Source organism: Martes martes, assembly GCF_963455335.1.
Source record: "Martes martes genome assembly, chromosome: 4".
In the NCBI taxonomy this organism is placed as follows: Eukaryota; Metazoa; Chordata; class Mammalia; order Carnivora; family Mustelidae; genus Martes; species Martes martes.
Window position 1 is genome coordinate 160,241,090 of NC_137891.1, and position 19,800 is coordinate 160,260,889.

Genomic DNA, 19,800 nt, shown 5'->3' on the forward strand with positions numbered 1-19,800 from the left:
TACCACTGCCTCCTCCACAAAATGGCAGTAATGACAGTCTGTGCCCCACAGGGCCCTTCTCGGGGTTAAGGTGGTAGTGGGGGAGGAGAGGGATGGCGCGTCACCAAGTGCCCGACCTGTGCTAGCCCCATCCCAGATACTCACTAGCTCACTAAAACCCCATTGTACAGACGCGGAGACTGGGGCACAGAGAAGCGAAGGGATTTGCGGAGGTCACACAGGAACAGGAGCCTCGGTCAGACTTTTGTCCTCCGCAGCCGCTGTGGCCGCCCCACCACGCAGGGACCACGCTGTTGGTGCCTGTGACGCGGGATGAGAAGAACAGTTAACAGCTGACGTGTCTGGAGCGCTTACTCTCCATCAGGCACTGTGCGAAGTGCTTTCTTTTTATTATTATTATTATCATCATTATTATTATTATTGGGTTTTGGGGGGGTTTGTTTGTTTTTGTCAGAGAGAGAGTGTAAGCACAAGCAGGGGGAGCAGCAGGCAGAGGGAGAAGCAGGCTCCCCGCTGAACAAAGAGCCAGATGTGGGACTAGATCCCGGGACCCTGGGATCCTGACCTGAGCCAGAGGCAGACACATAACCACATAACCGACTGAGCCCCCCAGACCTCCCGCTTTCTCTGCATTATCTCGTTTAATCCTTGCAAGAACCACCTCAGGAACCGAGCTACTGTGTTGCATTCACACTTTGCAGATGAGGAAACTGAAGTCCAAGACCTTGGTGCTGAAGTGGCAGCAGTGACGTTTAAAGCCACCAGGCCCAGCAGGGACACCGAGGCTCTGTCATGCTAGGCGGCTGACAGCGCAGCCTCCCCTTCTCCCGGGTCCCCCTCTCTCAGCGTCCTTTCCAGCCTCAAGCTGAGGAGGGGCCAAATTCACTGAATGCCTTTTCTTTGCCCAGCTGCCTCCCACCCCCGTGACCCCCTCAAAATACTCAGGGGACAGTTTAAGGGAAATTTGGTGCTGGTGAAAAGATATGAAAGATGAGCAAACCCAAAAGCTCAAACTCTCTGGGCCTCAGTTTCTCATCTATAAAATGAGGACAGCAGTCACCATTCTGTCTCCATCCCACCGCCCCCCCCCCCACACCTTCCCAGCACTGTTGCTCACTGGCTCTTTACTTCATTGATTGTATTCACTCAGAACATTTTTGAGTGCTATGAACTTGAACTTGGTGCAGGGCTAGGGTGACCGACTGTCCCCACTTGCCCAGGACCAAGGGTTCCCAGGATGCAGGATGTGGACTGCTAAGATGGAGACAGTCCTGGGCAAACGGAGCACTTTATCACCTTGCCTGTGCAGGTGCTGGGGGATTTGAGCCACCTCAGAGCCTGGCCGGTCCCTCTGAGAACTGGAGAGGCCGCTGCCCAGGGGCAGGGATGCCCCATGTGAACTGTTGGCACTGGAACAGGGCGAGGCGTCGCTGCGATGCGCTGTGCTCAGCTCTTTCCCAGTCCCCTGGCTCCAGGCCCAGGCAGATACGCCAGAGCAATCCTACCCATTGCCTGAGTGGGAAAACCAAGGCAGAAAGTCTCACAGTGGCTTTCCCACAGCAGCTGCCGTGAGTCAGTGCCCAGGGGCAGGGGTGGGCAATCCCACCTGTCCCACCCCCTCACTATATGACCTTGAACAAACCACCTTACCTTCCATCCTTACCTGGGGGTGGTGGAAGGGGAGGGTAGTGGATGATCCCCAAATCCAGTGAGGGTAGTGACTGTTCCGGGAGGCCTTTCCAGGAACCCCCCATTTCACCAGGAATTCCCAGTGAAGCAGTTCTTTCCAAAGGTGGGGGTGCCTGCCAAGAACTTGGTCACTGCTGGGTTCTTGGCAGTAGCCAGTTGAGGCCTTGCCAGGAAGAACCTAGAAAGATTGGCCCTTGAAAACAGACAGAATAGGCCTTAACTCCTTATTGGACCTCTCTGAGCCTCATTTTCCTCACCTGTAGAATGGGGGCAATACCACCTCCAACTACTGGGGTTGTGAGTGAACTTCTGAGATGAGGGGACAAGGTGTGTGCTTGGACACACCTTCCTGCCCCTCTACCCGTCCCCATGTCCCCCTGCCCAGCTGGCTTGACCTCACCCGAATGTCCTCTTCATCTGCTTCCTTCTTTCCCCTCCATTCACTGATTACCTATCATGTGCTGGTCTCCTTGGGACCTCAGGTGGGGCAGACATAGAAAAAAATGGAATCTTTCTTCCTTTATGGGAAGCCATGCAGGCTACTGAAACCTCAGGGTTGAGGAGAAGAAAGCCATCACCCATGGGAAAATAGGAGCCCTACTCCTTTACACCTCCCCTCTCTCTCTGTCCCTTTCTGCCCGGTGGTCCTCTTCCTTCATTCCCTACCCCCTACCATCCCCCACAACACCCAACACACACCCAGTTCCACTGCCCCCTCACCCCCACCCAACACACACGCACCCCCACCAAGTTCCACTCCTTTCAGTCCAGCAGGGAAGCCCGCCCTGGTTGCCCCAGGCAGGGTTAATTGCTCCTTCCCCCAGGAAGTCTGGCCGGTCTTTTATCTGCAAGCACAGGGTCTAGCTCATCCTAGACGGCAATAAATACGGAAAGAAGAGAGGAGGATCAGAAGAGAGGGGGTTGGGCCTGAGGTTTAAGGATTCATCAAAGGAATGCCTGCCCACTCTATGCCCAGACTGTGACGTTCCCTCCAGAAAGGGAGAAGGTGGCCGAGAAGAGGATGCCTACTGGGGGAGGGCACGTCCTTTCTCCTTCCAGTGTCTCCCTGCCTCACCCTCTGTCCGGGGTGATACCTTAACGGTGGCCATCAGCAACCCAGCTCCGCTGGCAGGGGCCTGCTGGGACAGAGTGGTTATCGGAGACTGGGACACAAACTCACCCTCAGCTTTGCTAAGCGTAGCCAGGCAGTGGGTCTCCTTGAGGAAAGTCTCTTCCTTCTGTGTGACGGACTGGGCCAGACGACCTTGAAGTCCTTCCAAAGGCAGTCTTAGAATGCAGAAATTCTGAGACTTTCTGATCTTCCTAGAATCCATGGTGTAAAGCTTCCAGAATCCATGGTATAAAGCTGCTATCCAATATGGTAGCTAGGGAGCATTTGATCTGTGGCTACTCCAAATTATGCTGTAAATATGAAATAGACATCAGATTTCAGATTTAATATGGAAATGGGATATAGCTCATTAATTTTTATATTGATTATATGATGCAATGATATAATTTCAGATCTATTGGGTTAAATAAAATTTGTTATTAAAATTAATTTCACTTGGGACGCCTGGGTGGCTCAGTCATTGGGCGTCTGACTTCGGCTCTGGTCATAGTCCCAGAGTCCTGGGCTCGAGCCCCACATTGGGCTCCCTGCTTGGTGGGAAGCCTGCTTCTCCCTCTCTCACTTCCTCTGCTTGTATGCCCTCTCTCGCTGTGTCTCTCTCTGTCAAATAAATAAAATCTTTTTAAAAAAAATTAATTTCACTTGTTTCTTTTTACCTTTTTTTTTTTTTAAGTGACTATGGGACCATTTACAATCTCATGTGACTCACATTCTGTTTCTATTACACACCCCTGGCTGAAGAGCTGGTGGTCACCCAGCTAAGCCAAGACTTCTCTCCCCGGCACCAGTCAGCTCTGGGTGTGGCGAGGTCTCTTTCCAGAAGGGAAAAACCGGACCCTGAATGATAACCTTATGAGAAAGCATTGCTTCCTCCCCCAGAATGAAGGCACCCCACCCCAAGTCTCCTCTTTCCCCTTGAGCAGCTGGTTTCTGAGGAATTAGAGAGCAGGGCCCATCCTCCAATGCGGTGCTCCTTCTGCAATAAAGACATGGCTGGGAAATTCCTTTCCAGGCTGCCTTCCAGCCCAGCAGGAGCCAGGCCGGCCCACCCAGAGGAAACCCCTAGCTACTCCTTGACCCAACCCTGCCCCCGGAGTCTGAGTCAGGCTAGGGGCACCCCCCTCCCATAGCCTCCAGCCAGAACAGCACCAGGCTTGGGCACAGAAGGAACACAGGGCTGCCCCCGCCCCCTCCCCCTGGGGAATTTATGTACCAGAGTCCAGGAGACAGGTCACACCCACAGTAACTGGAGATGATCGCCCAGCAGTCCCCGTGGGCTAGAAAACAGCGGAGGTTAAGTGAGATTTGGGCAGACGTGGGCCTGGTTTCTCCACACCCCAACCCCAGCACTCTTCCTTGCCAGATTTTGAGAAGGAAATAAAGACGAGGACGTTATGGACAGTAATCGATAGTGAAACCATAGCACACCTTCAGACAGAAGTTTAAACCCCAGTTTGGCCCGCTGCGTGCTGTGTGACCTCAAGCATTCACCTCCCTGTGTCCTCGGTCCCCTTTTCTGCAGGAGGATGGCACTTGGTACTACCCTCATGCTGCTTTAAGTGTTGCCAAGGGGACTGAGGGTTATTACAAGAATTCAGTGAGGTCATTCAAGCACATTGCCTGACAGAGGGAGGGCTCACCAAAGGTCGCTGCTGTTACTACTATGAATAACAACAGAACCCGTCTTCATTCGCATACTTCTTTTTTTTTAGATTTTATTTATTTATTTGAGAGAGGGAGAAGCGAGTGGAGAGAGAGAGCACAAGCAGGGGGAGCAGCGGAGGGAGGGGGAGAAGCAGACTCCCTGCAGAGCAGGGAGCCCCATCCTGGGTTCGATCCCAGGACCCTGGGATCATGACCTGAGCCAAAGGCAGAGGCTTAACTGACTGAGCCACCCAGGCATCCCTATATACTTATTTTTGTGATTAAAATCAGCCAAGCCAAGGCTGTCACAGGGACTGCTCTGGGACTCTGAGAACCAATCATCAGACTGTAATGGGACTGGAAATGGGTTTTGCAGGATGTCTGGTCTAGCTCTCCGTGACAGTCTGCGCTGGTCACCTCCGGTGGGGGTTGGCTGGTCAGGTCCTTGAAGAGCATGGAAGGGTGGAGAAGGGGACAGGTGGAAGGCAGCATGGGGTGAGGAGGACCCTTCTTGTGCTCCCCTCCCACACACACCCAACAGCAGGGTCAGAAGGGCCGGGGTGAATTTCAAGGAAAAGTGGCTGGAGAACCCAGAAGCTGTTTTTTTTTTTTTTTTCTCAATCCCCCACTGTTTGTCTGTAAAATAAAAGGACTGGAAGAGTATTGCTTCCATTTCCTTGAATATTCCTACTGAGAACTGGATTTTTAACAATAAGTGGCATTTTTTTAAAGTCCCAGAAATTCCAGATCCTCCAATAGATAAACTTGTATCAGGAAAATGGTCATATTAGCATGTCATCGTGTCAGACAAAGTGTTGTGCCCTAATTTTTCTGTCTTCAAATTGGTTTTTAATATATCCTTTTCTTTGCCATGTTTACATACCTTTGTCAGCTGCTCTTCCTTAAGGGGAAACAATGGCTTATTCTAAGATAATTATCATTTGGATATTTTGGTGTTGAAATGGCCTTCCTCTCATGCAAAATAAAACTGCTGGGAATTGCTTTTGGTCTGTTTGGCCGGCTCATTAAGCTATCCTATATGTCCTAAGTTGGTGGGAAAAAAAACCCCACAAAAACCAAAAATGGTCACCTTATACCAATTCCTAAAATTCAGAAGAGGATGGTTTACTGACCCAAAGACCTGGGCTCCACGGATCCAGTCCAGCCGCCTACACTCTGGGCATCTTCCACGCGTCCAGCCTGAAATGTACCTTCAGCGATGGACTATAGGGAGTCTTGAAACCATACCCTGGCAAGGAGGCCCCCTAACTTCTGGCAACAAGGTTCTCATATTTCTAGGGGCTACATCCCAGACATCATGACTCTGAAGAAACTCCTTCCATTGAACTGAAACCTATTTGCTGGTAATGTTTACTCACTAGTCCTAGATTCATTCTCAGAGGTCCTCAGAACATTCTACTCTCGCTGTCTCTTGACAGGCATTCAGTGATGTGAAGGTCATGTGATGTAGGGACCCTAGCTGCTTCCTTTCTCTGAGCTAAGCACTCCAGTTCCTTCCATGGAGGGCCTCTGCCCTGCTCACCCCTCTACACACGGGACCACAGAGGAGCTCAATACAAGAGACAGAGAGGTGCGGCTGGCCACACTTCTTTCTGGCTGTGTGACCTTGGACAAGTTACTTCAGCTCTCTGTGCCTCAGTTATCCGGTCTCCTTACTTCAGAGCAGAAATCATCACAGCTCCAGCGGGATTGTTGGGTGATGAGGATATAAAGCCAGTAAACACGGGTTAAGCCTCAGAACAGCGCATGGCACGTCTTGCACTCAATATGGGGCAGCAACGGTGTGTTTTACAATCCTGCCCTCTCCCCAACGCCCCATCACCAGGTGACTGGTCCCAGGGGGCGCTTGACCCAAGCGGGTCCAATGAGTCTTTTCCCAGGAATTTTTAGACCCGAGATGCCCAGAAGGGAGTCGGTTTTTCTCTATTAGCTACAAGGGCAAGGTATAAAACTCAGCCATGTTTTCTACACCAGGAAGAAAATCAGTGTGCTGTGAAAGAGGAGTAAGGATAACGCTCGGAAAAAAATAAAGACAAGAGACACGGAGAGGAGGCTCTGGTTCCAGTGGCTCCTAAAGATCTGTTCCGTCCCTACACTTCCTGGAACTTCACGTTTGTCTCAGTCAGCTCTTGCTGTGTAACAACTACCTCAAGACACAGGGCTTAAGGGGACAATCGTTTATCAGCTCCCGGTTCCATTTCTACACTTTGGCTGAGCTCAGCTGATACTTGCTTCTGTGACTGGTAACTCTTGGGCCCGTTCATGCATTTGCCACACGTTGGCAGGATGGTCCCAGGATGGCCTGAAGGGGACCTCACCTGATGGAATGTCTGCCCTATCCCTGGCACTGTGGGAAATACCAGAGTGGAGAAAGTTAATGCTACTGAACTCCTACTTTGTGTCAAGCCACTGATGTAAACTTTAGGTATATTATCTCATTTAATCCTCTGGATTACATGATCAGAAAGGCATTATCACTCTCATTTCGCATGGGGAAACTGAGGCTCAGAGAGAAGGAATAGCTTTGCATAGGATTTCAAGATCCAGAGAGGCAGAGCTGGAAGGAATTCAAGGCAGGGACTCCTGAGACTGAGTGTCTGCAGAGCCCACACTTTTGCGCTGCACTCTCCTGGCCGGTCCCTCACCCAAGAATAAAACTTGGTACTACCCTCATGCTGCTTTAAGTGTTGCCAAGGGGACTGAGGGACACAACATCCCATAGTGCGAGATTCAACACCATTCATCCAGCAAATGTGCCCCCATACCCATTTCGTGCTGGGCATCGCATGAGGTGTGGGGTTACGGAAATGACTCACCCACAGGATGCAGGAGCAGCAGTGTGGAGGAGGAAATGATTAATCATGCCTGGTTTGGCCTCAGCGTTGACTGGTTCATCAGCCTGACTTTTAAGGGATGGGTGATGCTGGCGAGAAAATGCAGTTCTGGCAAACCTCCCCCTCCCACAGATGTGCAGGGTCTTGGAGCCCCAGTTACACAACCATCAGAAGTCAAGGTCATCCTCAAGAGGAAGCGGGAGGGTCAAGGGCTCTCAGGCCATCATTTGCACCTGGCTCTAGAGCTGGGCACAGGCTTCTTGTTCATGGGATACCTGTAGCTGCCAAGTCAAAAGTAGCAGCTTCCAAGGTGATGTGACACCCTCATCATGTTGTCAGGCAGCTCAGGAATTCCTGAGCCCAAGAAAGCAATTTCTGCCAGTCCAGAGCTGGGCTCCTCAGAGACGCAGCATACACAGGCCCAGAGACAGTCCTGACCCCAGCGGGCAGGCATGAGCCATGGGGAGGCAGGGCGAGCAGGGGAATGAGCCTGACCTGGGACTTAGCCAGACCCTGCTGTGAATCTTAGCCCCGTCGGTTTCTGGCTCTGGTCCCATCAGCTGGTGATGCAACCTTCCTGACACTCTTCTCATCACCTGTAAAATGGGGATTAAATTCTGCATCTTTGCCAACACTTCCTTGTCTTGCTAGCTAGCTGACGCAACATCTGGTCTGTGTCAGGAGGACACCAGGGCAGTCCTGGAACTCCAGGACAGAGGGTCACAGGAGCCTGGCGCTATGCCCACAAAACCATCTGGAATTCAGGCAGGACTCCCTCTCCATCTCCCCTCATCTCTTCTCCCTCTATGTTGGCTTCATCTTTCTCCTTCTACAGATGGGCTCTCTCCACTGACCTGGTGCCTGTGACAAAAGTTTGCTGCTTGCAGAGCTCACACGCAGTTTCATGCGAAACAGTCCAATCATTGCTCAGTCGGACTTCCATCTTTCAGTCCTAATTCCAAACTCCTGGGAGGAAGAATCCAGCCCAGCTTGGGCTAAGGTCTGCTGTGGTCTGTGACACAGGGAGCAACATCCAGGAAATGTGCGTCATGGAGCATTAGTGGGGATTGCCACAGGTAAGTGAGGAGTGGGCACATCTCAGAGAAGGAGTGTCACCATGAGTTGGGCAGACCCTCCTGAGTTATTATGAGGATTAGATAAGACAATGAATGTCAGTCTTGGCAGCTAATGGGCATGCACTTCAAGGGAGGGTCTTGGGTCAGGTTCCCTAGAAGCACAGGTCTGGGGAAAGAGAGGCAAGCAAGAGAAAGCCGAGAAAGGATTCAGTCCCCGCCTAGCCCTCAGGGAGCTCTGGAGCACCAGTCACCCCACAGAGTCAGTCTCAAATTGAGCAAGGGGATGAGTCTTTTGTGCCCCTCACCAGTCTGTCCCCAGGACTGGCAGGGGCTGGGTTGGGCAAAGAGGAGGCTTCCATTTGATTGAGGGCAATCTGCAAGAGAAGGAGGCAGCTGTGAATGGAAACAACATCTGGGCAGCTGGGAGGCGGGGCACCAGTCGGGAAAGGGGCTCCAAGTGGGGCCCCAACAGCATCCACTATGGGGAGCCTCTCCCAAACACACAGGCACTAGTTGACTCCTGCCTTTCTTTCTCTTTTATGTGTTAAGAGTAATATGAAATAATACCCTTATTTTTGTGCTTTTTATATAATATATGGTTTTTCCTATACTATATATTACTATATCTGATGCATACAAACATATAGACTGAACATGCAAAAATGTAAGTATAATAAGTTCTATGGGGGATTTTTAAGGACTACATGTGACTTTTGCCTTACATGCTGATTTTAAAACTTAATGCCACACCCTTACCTGACTCCACTAGAAGTGGTTGAACGCCTACTCCATCACTCCCTAGGCTCCCTCTCCCATGGGATCATGGGGTTCTGGTCCTAATGGGGGTACCAAGGGGAGCATCCTGACTCCAGCGGCTTCCTATCCCACTTGAAACACATCCAACCCCTTGACTCAGCTCCACAGCACCTTCACGACCTCACCCTTGCCTACCCATCTCATCATTGACCCTCAGCTCACCACCTTCCTGCTTGAGGGCTTTTGTTCAGTTCCTCAAACCCACCACCTTTTTTCCCCTTGAGCCTGTGCATGTGTTGCTTCTTTGCCCAGAATGTCTTCCCTCTGTTCTTTGCAGGGTTAGCTCCTCTTCTCTATCAAGTTCAATTTATTTTATTTTATTTTTTTATTTTAAGAGATTTTTTAAAAATGTATTTGAAACAGAGAGAGATCACAAGTAGGTAGAGAGGCAGGCAGAGAAAGAGGAAGGGAAGCAGGCTCTCCGCTGAGCAGAGAGCCCGATGCGGGGCTCAATCCCAGGACTCTGAGATCACGACCTGAGCTGAAGGCAGAGACTTAACCCACTGAGCCACCTAGGTGCCCCTCAAGTTCAATTTAATGTCACCTGTCCAAGACGCCAGTCCTGAGCCCTCTTTCTAAAGTAAGTTCAAATCACTCTGCCTGCTTCTTTCCTTCCTAGCCCTTGACAGTTTGTAATTGTTCGTTTTTTTCACTTGGTTCTTGTCTCTCTTGTCACTAAATTGTAAGCTCCATGATGTCAGGAAGTCCTGGCACACAGTAGAGGCTCAGTAAGTATTTGTTGAATGAATGAATGAATGAATGAATGAACGAACAAATGAGTCTGTTGCTAAGGCCCTCCAGTTTGCCTCAAATTCATTCTGTCCTTCCCACTGGCAGGAGAGAAAGTTCTAATAGGAGGATCAGCACCTTCTTGCTCAGAACCCTTCCATGGCCCCTCCCTACCCAAAGAGTTGCTGACCATCCCTTGCTTGAGTAAACAAGTGCAGTGTATGAATTAAAAGACCCAGGGAAAAAAAAAGACCCAGGTTCAGGTCCTGCCCTTGCCTTGCTAGCTATCCAACATTACCCAAATTGATTCACCTCTCTCTTTCTCATTTACTTTCTGCAAAATGGGTGAAATATCTCCTGCCTTTTCTCCTCCTTGGGTTGTTGAGAGGAGATGTAGAACACTCTTCATGAATGATTTTCATTGTTAGGAGCACTGGCTTTCAAAGACCTTCAGTGTCCAGGCCTGATTGCCCTCTCCAGACACAAATGACCATGATTCTGGCCCCACCCAGCTACCTGGTACTCCTGAACTTCATGCTGCACATGCATGCCTTCATGCTTTCATTCCAAATCTACGCTTTTTCTCCAGAAGGGTCTTTCTCCAAAAGCCTCATTTCCCTACCATCTTCATCTATCCAGATCCTGCCCATCCAGGAAAGCTCACTCCTTCATGACGTCTCCACCACCCACCCTCCACCAACACATCCCCAGGACTCATTGCATCTTTGACCTCTGTGTTGTGCTGGGAATGTGTCCCTCCCTGCAGTCCAAGCTCCTTTCCTGGATCCAGATGGCTAATCCCAACCGCACACCACACTCTGGTACAAACTAGGCCCTGTGCCAGGCAATGAGACTTTGGAGAGGAAAGAGACCCCATCTCTACCCTAAACATGACCACCATCCAGTGGCATCTGGGTACCAAAAAGCCCTTGATAACTGATTTGCAGACCAGGAGGGCACAACGTTGTTTTGTTGTTTCGTGCACAATCTTGCAGTAAAGACAGACACACCTGGCTTTGAACCTCAGGATGCATGGGACAGAAACCTAACTACAATGGCTTAACTGATTTTTTTTTTCTTCAAATAGTAAGGCCAAAGTAGGTCTCCCAGAACTGGTTGCAGAGGTTCCATGGTACCTGGAGATTCCTCTCTGCCATCTTAAGCATGTGCCATCGTTTTTCTTCTCTGTACCAGTTTTTTCACCCATAAAATGGGAATAGTATCTTCCTCATAGGGTTGTTGTAATTATTAAGTGAACTAATATATATAAAGAGCTTAGACCAATATCTAACACATTTTAAGCACTCTGTGTGAGCTATTAACTCATCCTCCTCCACTCCCTCCTCCTCCTCCTCTGTCCTCATGCTGAAAAAAATGTCTACTGTCTCTCTAGGCATCACATCCTCATCCCTGGAAGGAAGGGAAGATGGCAACACAAAGTGAGTGATGGCTGAATCCATTTTTCTTTAATTGAGGTGAAATTCATATAACATAAAATTAAACATTTTCTTTATTTTTATTTTTTTTTTTAATTTTTGAGAAAGAGAGAGTGTGTGTGCAACAGGGGGAGGAGCATAGGGAGAGGGACAAGCAGACTCTGCGCTGAACACAGAACCCAAGGCAGGGCTTGATCTTCTGACTCTGAGATCATGACCTGAACCAAAATCAAGAGTCTAACGCTCAACCTACTGAGCCACCTGGGTGGCGCTAAAATTAACTATTTTATTTTTTATTATTTTTTAAGTTTTTAAAAAAGATTTTATTTATTTATTTTAGAGAGAGAGAGATGGGGGGAGGGGCAGAGGGAGGAACAGACTCCTCGCCTAGCAAGGAGCCCAACACAGAACTCGATCCTAGGACTCTGGGATCATGACCTGCGCCAAAAGCAGACACTTAACCGACGGAGCCACCCAGGCGTCCCTAAAATGAACTATTTTAATGTGAACAATTCAGTGGCATTTAGCATAGTCACTGTGTTGTGTAATCACTATCTAATTGTGAAACATTTTTATCACCCCAAAAGGAATCATTAAGCATTGCTCCTATTCTCCCTTCTTCCCAGGCCCTGGCAACCCCTAACCTTGGTCTTGTGTTTGTGGATTGACCTCTTCCGCACAATTCCATCTGTTTGAAAGAGCTTTCCAGGAAGCCCCACCCAATCCCTTCAGCTCACATCTCATTGGCTAGGAATGTGTCTGTATTGGGGCGGGGCTTACTGCTGCCTTCGCCAAAGCCAGCCTGCTGTCGTTCTACTTTCTGATACTTACTGAGCACCTACCGACACATTTTCTTGATTCTCACACCCATGAATTATTTTCCCGTTTCAATTTTTTTCCAAAATAAGAATTGTCTTATATTGATAATATCTCATTTTTAATAAAGTATAATATGTGTCAGGCACTGCTCTAGGTGGTAGGGATAAATCAATAAATAAAACAATGTTCCCTGCCTTGTAGTGCTGACACTCTAGTGGTAGGGAGACAAACAATTAAATATGATAAGTAAATGAATTATTGAATGTGTTAAAAGATGATGAATGCGGGACGCCTGGGTGTCTCAACAGGTTAGGCGTCTGCCTCCGGCTCAGGTCATGATCCCAGACTCTTGGGATCGAATCCCGCATTGGGCTCCTTGCTCAGCGGGAAGCCTGCTTCTCCCTCTGCTGCCACTCTCTCCCTCTGATAAATAAATACATAAAATCTTAAAAAAAAAAAAAAAAAAGATGATAAATGCTTAGAAAAAATAAAAAGTAGACCAAAGTAAGGCGCATTTAGGGATGAACCAGGGACAGGTTGCTATACTCATGTATTATCTACTGCTGTGTGACAAAATTGTCCCCCAAACCGAGCAGCTTTAAACAACAAACATTTATTATCTCAGTTTCTCTGGTTCAGGAAGCCAGTAATGGCGTAACTAGGTCCTTCTGGCTCCAGGTGTCTGGTGAGTTTGCAAACAAGATGTCCGCTGGGGCTGCTGACTTCTAAAACTTTGGCTGTCACTGGAGGGTTGGCTTTGGAGGGAGCTCGCACATAGCGCTGTTGGCATAAGGCCTTAGCTCTCACAGGTTGCTGGCAGGAAGCCTCATGGCCCACATGCAGCCATGTGGGTCTCTCCCTAGGGCTGCTTGACGTCCTGGGGGCATGTCAACTAACTTCCCCCGAGCAAGTGATTCAAGAGAGAGAGCAAGAAGAAACCTGCAGTATCTTTGGGGATCGAATCTTGGAAATGACACCGTCAACTCTGCTATATTCTCTTTGTCAGAAGTGAGTCACTGTGCCCAGCCCACATTCAAGGAGAGGGAAATTTAAGGAGGTGTATCAAAAAATTGGGGACGTTTGGGAAAACCACGACAATGAACTAGCTTTCCTACATTCAACTCTGGCTCCATGACACACACCTTGTGACCTCAGCCAACCTCCTGAGTTATTTCTGGGCCTCAGTTTCCTTCTTGGTCAAAAAGGACAATAACTTCTACTCTGCCTAATTTATTCCCTTGACAACTGTTTCAGTCCTCTCTATGGGCCAAGTACTGTTCTGATGCCTCAGAAATACTATGTAGATCAAGAGAATCAAGGGTTCTGGTCTCAGGGAGCTGACCTGCTAGTGCAGAAACCTTCTTTCCAAGGAAGCCAAGTCGTGGTAACCGCTAAGAAACAAAGCAGAACTGAGGGGATAGAGAGGGACTGGGAGTGACCAGGGAAGGTGTCTGCGAGGGGCTGACTTTGAGATGGAGATATGAACACAGGGAAGGACTGACTCAGGGAAAAGCATCCCAGGGAGAAGGAACAGCAAGAGCCCTGAGAAATTAATGTGCCAGGGCAGTCCAAGGTAAAGCAAGAAAGTAGTTCATGGGCATGCTGGGAGCAAACAAGGTCTGCCCAGAGCTGTGCTTCTGCGGCCTAAGTTGCATCAGGCCACTCATCAGCCAAAGTCCTTAGGAGGCCCAACAAGGCCCTTACAAGCCCCACGTGATCTTCCTCCCTCCTCCCTCTCTGACCTCCTCCAACCCAGAGCTCCCTCTGCTGCAGCCACATACCTTCCTAGCCCAAGGCTTTACCCTAATTTAGGGGCCCAGAACCACCTGCAGTTTCTGAATCAGAAACTGATTCCCCGGGCTGGGGCAGATCCTTGGTGGCAGTACCACCCTGGTCCCTGGCGCCAGGATTTTAGAAGCACACTCCATTTGTCTCCTCTGGTGGGATGGCTCTTGCCCCAGATCCCACATGGCTACAGCCCTCCCCGCCTTCAAGTCTTTGCCCAGATCTCAGTCTCAGTACAGCCAACCCTGGCCATCCTGTGCAATCCTAGAAGCTGCCCCCCACCCATACCCCCAATCTCTTCCTGACCCTATTTTTCTTTTTTTTCCCACTTTCTAACATGCAGATAATTATTTTATTAGCTTATTCTTTACTATATGTCCCCAAGGAAGAACAGGGATTCTTAACCCAAACCCCATGAACCCCTGAGGATCCCAAGTGTCCCCCAGAGATCGGCTAGCCTGCTGCATTTATGTGCTATAATTTGTGACCATGATGCCTGCAGCTTTTGTTAGGTTCTTGAGGAATTGCTTGATCCCCAAAGCTTCAAAACCATGAGTCGATCAATGTCTGGCATGGAGTAGACGCCCAATAAATATTTGTTGACTAAAGGAAAGAACTTTCTAAACATTATTCTCATTCATACACTTTTTTTTTCTTTTTAAGGAAAACTGTTTCATGGCACAATGGCTCCCAAAGGTTGGTGTCCTTAGACCAACTCTGTCAGAATGACAGGATCGTTTTTTAAAAAACACCAATTCTCTTGGCTAAAATTAACAAGTCAAGAAATGACAGATGCTGGCGAGGATGCGGAGAGAGGGGAACCCTCCTACACTGTTGGTGGGAATGCAAGCTGGTGCAACCACTCTGGAAAACAGTGTGGAGGTTCCTCAAAAAACTGAAAATAGAGCTACCCTACGACCCAGCAATTGCACTCCTGGGTATATATCCTAAAGATACAAACGTGGTGCTCCGAAGGGGCACGTGCACCCGAATGTTTATAGCAGCAATGTCCACAATAGCCAAACTGTGGAAAGCGCCTAGATGTCCATCAACAGATGAATGGATAAAGAAGATGTGGTATATATACACAATGGAATACTATGCAGCCATCAAAAGACATGAAATCTTGCCATTTGCGACGACGTGGATGGAACTAGAGGGTATCATGCTTAGCGAAATAAGTCAATCGGAGAAATATAACTATCATATGATCTCTTTGATATGAGGAAGTGGAGATGCAAGGTGGGGGGGTTTGGGGGGAGGTAGGAGAAGAAAAAATGAAAAGATGGGATTGGGAGGGAGACAAACCATAAAAGACTCAATCTCAAGAAACAGACTGAGGGTTGCGGGGGGGAAGGGGGATGGGAGAGGGTGGTGGGGAAATGGACATTGGGGAGGGTATGTGCTATGATGAGTGCTGTGAAATGTGTAAACCAGACGATTCACAGACCTGTACCCCTGGGGATAAAAATACATTATATGTTTATTAAAATAAAAAAAAAATAAAAAAAAAAAACAAAAAAAAAACACCAATTCTCATGGTTCAAAAATACCCTCACGGAGCCTGAGTCAGGAGATTTGCGTGGGGCCAGGGATTTAGTATTTTTCAAAGGCCCGCCCACCTTCCCCCCTTGGACACACACCTCTAGATGAGTCCCAGATGCAGCCAGGCTTAGGAATTTCCATGTGAAGCCTTAATCGGGGAGAGTTTCAGGAGAATCAATTCTACCATGCAGCTTTTACACTTTGCATAAAATATGATCCCCTCCATGGTCACTTGTGACCTTGCCACAAGCTCTCAGGGTGACCAGGCGGGGCTTACAATCTCCCTTTCGCTGAGCAGGAAACTGAGGCCCTGGAGAATCAAGGGATAACACCCTCTCCCAACACCCAGTGGTCACAGTCCCTGCCAGTGGTGGGCATATGATTAGAACTCGGGCTTCTGAAGTTCTTTCCTCTGTACCAACTGGATAAACCCAAGTTCCAGGAAGTCCCAAGGACACTACCAGGGAAGAGAAGCCAGAGAAGGGAGGGGCAGTGGCAAACAAGTGGAGAGCAAGGTTCGGGTGGCTGTCTCCTAGCCACCTGGATAGACTCCAACTGCTTTAAGAACACATGCATCCTCACGCTAGTTCTATTTGTGCAGGGCCCCAGGGAAGGCCACTTTTCCTTTGTGTGCCTTGGTCTCCTTATCTGTAGAATGGGGCTGCTAATCCACACCCCGCCCCCCACCCCCATTATGACGTTTGTGGAATGTGAGGCACTCTAAACATCCAAGTTGTTACTGTTATCAAGGGAAGGTACAACATCCCAACTCAGAAAATCTTGAAGGACAGAACTAAGTCCAGCCTTTCATTCATTTGAGGTATATTTTTGAGGACCTACTGTGTGCCAAGCCTCATGATTTGGTTCTCTGAATGTTGGTGTGTTGGTGAGGTTGGTGTGGTCCAGAGTTGATGGCCAAGAAAGAATCCATGAGACATTTAGCGTGCAAAATGGTCATTTTATTAAAGCCTGGGGACAGGACCTGTGGGCAGAAAGGGCTGCTGCTGCTCCTGCCTGCTGCTCTCCGCTGCTCCCAGATTGTGAGGGCCAGTGATTGTACACCTTGGGGCTGGGAGAAGTAAAAATAAGGAAGTTCCAAAGGGCTTTCCTATGCAAAGAAGACACACAGGATCCCAGTGGAATATTATAATCTGCCTATCTCAAGTGTTTGTCAGTGGGCTGCAGGTTAGAAGGAGATTTCTTTTTTTTTTTTAAGATTTTATTTATTTATTAGACAGACAGAGATCACAAGTAGGCAGAGAGGCAGGCAAAGAGAGAGGAGGAAGCAGGCTGCCCGCTGAGCAGAGAGCCCGATGTGGGGCTCGATCCCAGGACCCTGAGATCATGACCTTAGCCGAAGGCAGAGGCTTTAACCCACTGAGCCACCCAGGCACCCCGGAGATTTCATTTTATCTACATTTCCTTCTGCCTTTGTTTCCCACATCAGCTGGACGTGTCTTACTTCATTTAACCTTCACAAGAACCCAATAGGACCAGTGCTGCTTTTGCCCCCATTTTACAGATAAAGAAACGGAAGCTCAGATGAATTCCAGTTTGTTCAATCATTTTTTCATTCACCAAACCTTTACTAAAAGCCTATTCTGGGCCAGCCTCTGAGCCAAGTGCTGAGGACATGAAGATGAACAAGTCCTTCAGGAGACATGCCCATAAATTACCTTAATAACAACTCAGTACATGCTTCCACCGACAAGTAAGTGGAAGCCACTGGAGGAGCACCTGGTTCCCCTGGGGTTATGGGGACAAGCAGCTGGCTTTCCGTGGGACCTTGTGAAGTGGGTGCCTGTGCCTCTACACATGGGTGCCTGTGCCCTGTGTAGAGGTGACAGTCGCAAAGCCTATGTTCCAGTCTCGCTTCTCTTAAAGCTTTGGTGTGTATTTCCAGGAAACCCCTTCCACCACCAAGCTTCGGGTTCCATCTGGAAAATTAAGAGGTTGGCCTTGTGATCCTGCAGCTCTGGGGACCTAAACCTCTGGCCCCTCCTAAACCACCTTCCGGTCTGTTCGAGCTTAGTCCTAGCCAGTCCCAGGGCTGAGTCTGGGACAATCAGACAGGCACCCCTTGAAAAGTGCCAAACATACCCAAGCAGCTCTCTTAGCCCGCTGCACCGCCTGGGGTCCAAAGGGCGGAGCTCCGGGAGGGGCGGGGCCGAAACCTGGAGGAACGGCATGGCCCGCCCAGGAGCGTCCCATCCAGCCAATGAGCGCCCGGGGGCGGGGAAGCCACGCCTCTGCTATAAGAAGGTGCTGAAGTGGGGGGCGCGGCGCGGAGGTCGGAGTACCGAGCAGTGGTGTGCGGTCTCCTAGCTGCCGGGAGCGGCAACCCCGGGGCGCGCGGGAGCTCTGAGTTCGGGGCGCCCTGGGCTGAGCAGTACCACGAGTCGGGCTCCGTTTTCCTTCGCCTGACTGAGCTGTGGGGAGGGCACGGGACGCGGATCCCTCGCCGCGGGAAGGAGCTGGCCCGGACCCGGGGACGCCCGCGCTGACCATCCGGCCGCCGCCCCCGCAGGCATCCGGCCCTTCGTCATGGCCGACCACCTGATGCTCGCCGAGGGCTACCGCCTGGTGCAGAGACCGCCGCCCGCCGCGCCCTCCCACGGCCCCCACGCGCTCCGGACGCTGCAGCCGTACGCGGGCCCGGGCCTGGACAGCGGCTTGCGGCCGCGAGGGACTCCGCTGGGCCCGCCGCCGCCGCCGCCCCCACCCGGGGCCCTGGCGTACGGGGCCTTCGGGCCGCCGCCCGCCTTCCAGCCCTTTCCGGCCGTGCCACCGCCGGCCGCCGGCGGCGCGCACTTGCAGCCGGTGGCGACGCTGTACCCGGGCCGCGCGGCCGCGCCCCCCGGCGTCCCGGGAGGGCCCCCGTGCCTGCAGCCGGCGCCCGGCGCCCCGGCCCCACCGCCACCCGCGCACGCCCTGGGCTGCATGGACGCCGAACTCATCGACGAGGAGGCGCTGACGTCGCTGGAGCTCGAGCTCGGGCTGCACCGCGTGCGCGAGCTGCCCGAGCTCTTCCTGGGCCAGAGCGAGTTCGACTGCTTCTCGGACTTGGGGTCGGCGCCACCCGCCGGCTCGGTGAGCTGCTGAGTGCGGCCGGGCGCCTGCCTGGCGTGCCCGAGAGGAGAAGGGGGTCTGACAGCCCGCCGGAGTCCGCCCCAAGCGCCCGGGCCCCGCGCGCACCCTCCGTGAGGGTGGAGGCAGCGGGTTGGCGCTCCGAGCCGGACGCCGGCCTGGGACGCCTGGCCTCAGTCCAGGCTCGGCCTCCTGCAGGATGACAGTTCAGCTCCACCTCTCTGACCCGGAGCCTCAGCGGTAAAGTGAAGGGTACTGGACCCCCTTTCGGACTCCCGGTTCTTGGACTCTCTGTCCTCTCGGATTCTCCCCTACCCCACCCCCCAATCTGAGCCATTGCAGGCTGCTGCCTGATTCCCCTTCTCTCCTTGTGCAACCCGCTGCGGTCACTGGGCCCCTGGAGCCGCCCATCCACGAGGCCTCCACCCCGCCGCCTGGGCCCCCAGGTCGCTGGGGCCCCCCGCCTTGGGGAGGGGAAGCTTGTACAGCCCTAATCCCTGTACAGTGGAGCAAGGCCCCATCTGGCCTCCAAAAACCAAAATAAAACTGGGTCACTTTACAGTCTTGCGTTCTCATTTCTTTACCACCCCAACAACCCTGCGCCATATTTGGCTTCTCAAATCCCCAGGCCGTTGGGGGTCCCTGGGTGGGATGGAAGCCACAGCCCCTGGCAGTGCCCAGGAGAGGAAACTGGCAGTTTCTTTCAAAAAATATCATGAGTTGTGCAACTGTTACATCATAATCTGGAAGGCAGAGGCTGCCTGGCGGTGGAGTGAAACCCAAAGGCACCTAGGTTGACTTCTCAGCTCCTGGGAGGGGTGGGAGAGCTTGGTGGTGCTGCCCTCACCTGTTTGCTCCGGGCAGACACCTGTTTGCTGGAGGCCAGAGGGAAACTGGGTGGTACCTGAGGAGTCAGACACTTCTGGCTTTGAATCGTGGCTCTCCTCCCTGGCCAAGACACCGTCCATTCAGGCTTCTGAGGATATTTCCTCAAGAGCTGTGGTCCCCATCTCAGGTGTTAGGAGGACCAAATGCCATGTGAGGATTTTAGCAACCTAGGGCCAGACACCTAGGCAGCCTCAGTGAATGGTAATGACGCTTATCCACAGACTGGCACTGGCTTTATTCTAGGCCTTGTGCCAACCTGGTCAGCGCCCTGCTGGAGTCACACTCCAGGTGGAAGGGGA

The 19,800-nt window shown here is 51.0% G+C and overlaps 1 protein-coding gene across 1 annotated transcript; it reads left to right on the plus strand.

The window, feature by feature from the left end:
• Nucleotides 1–17,816: 17,816 nt before the first annotated feature.
• On the plus strand, nt 17,817–19,172 carry CITED4 (Cbp/p300 interacting transactivator with Glu/Asp rich carboxy-terminal domain 4). Its single transcript, XM_080802806.1, has one exon. The coding sequence runs from the start codon at nt 18,071–18,073 to the stop codon at nt 18,626–18,628; it is 558 nt and encodes a 185-aa protein (XP_080658932.1). The 5' UTR covers nt 17,817–18,070; the 3' UTR covers nt 18,629–19,172.
• The last annotated feature ends 628 nt before the right edge of the window (nt 19,173–19,800 follow it).

Bases quoted from the DNA above. Each gene is read 5' to 3' on its own strand.
- CITED4 (XM_080802806.1), top strand. From the start codon at position 18,071: ATGGCCGACCACCTGATGCTCGCCGAGGGCTACCGCCTGGTGCAGAGA.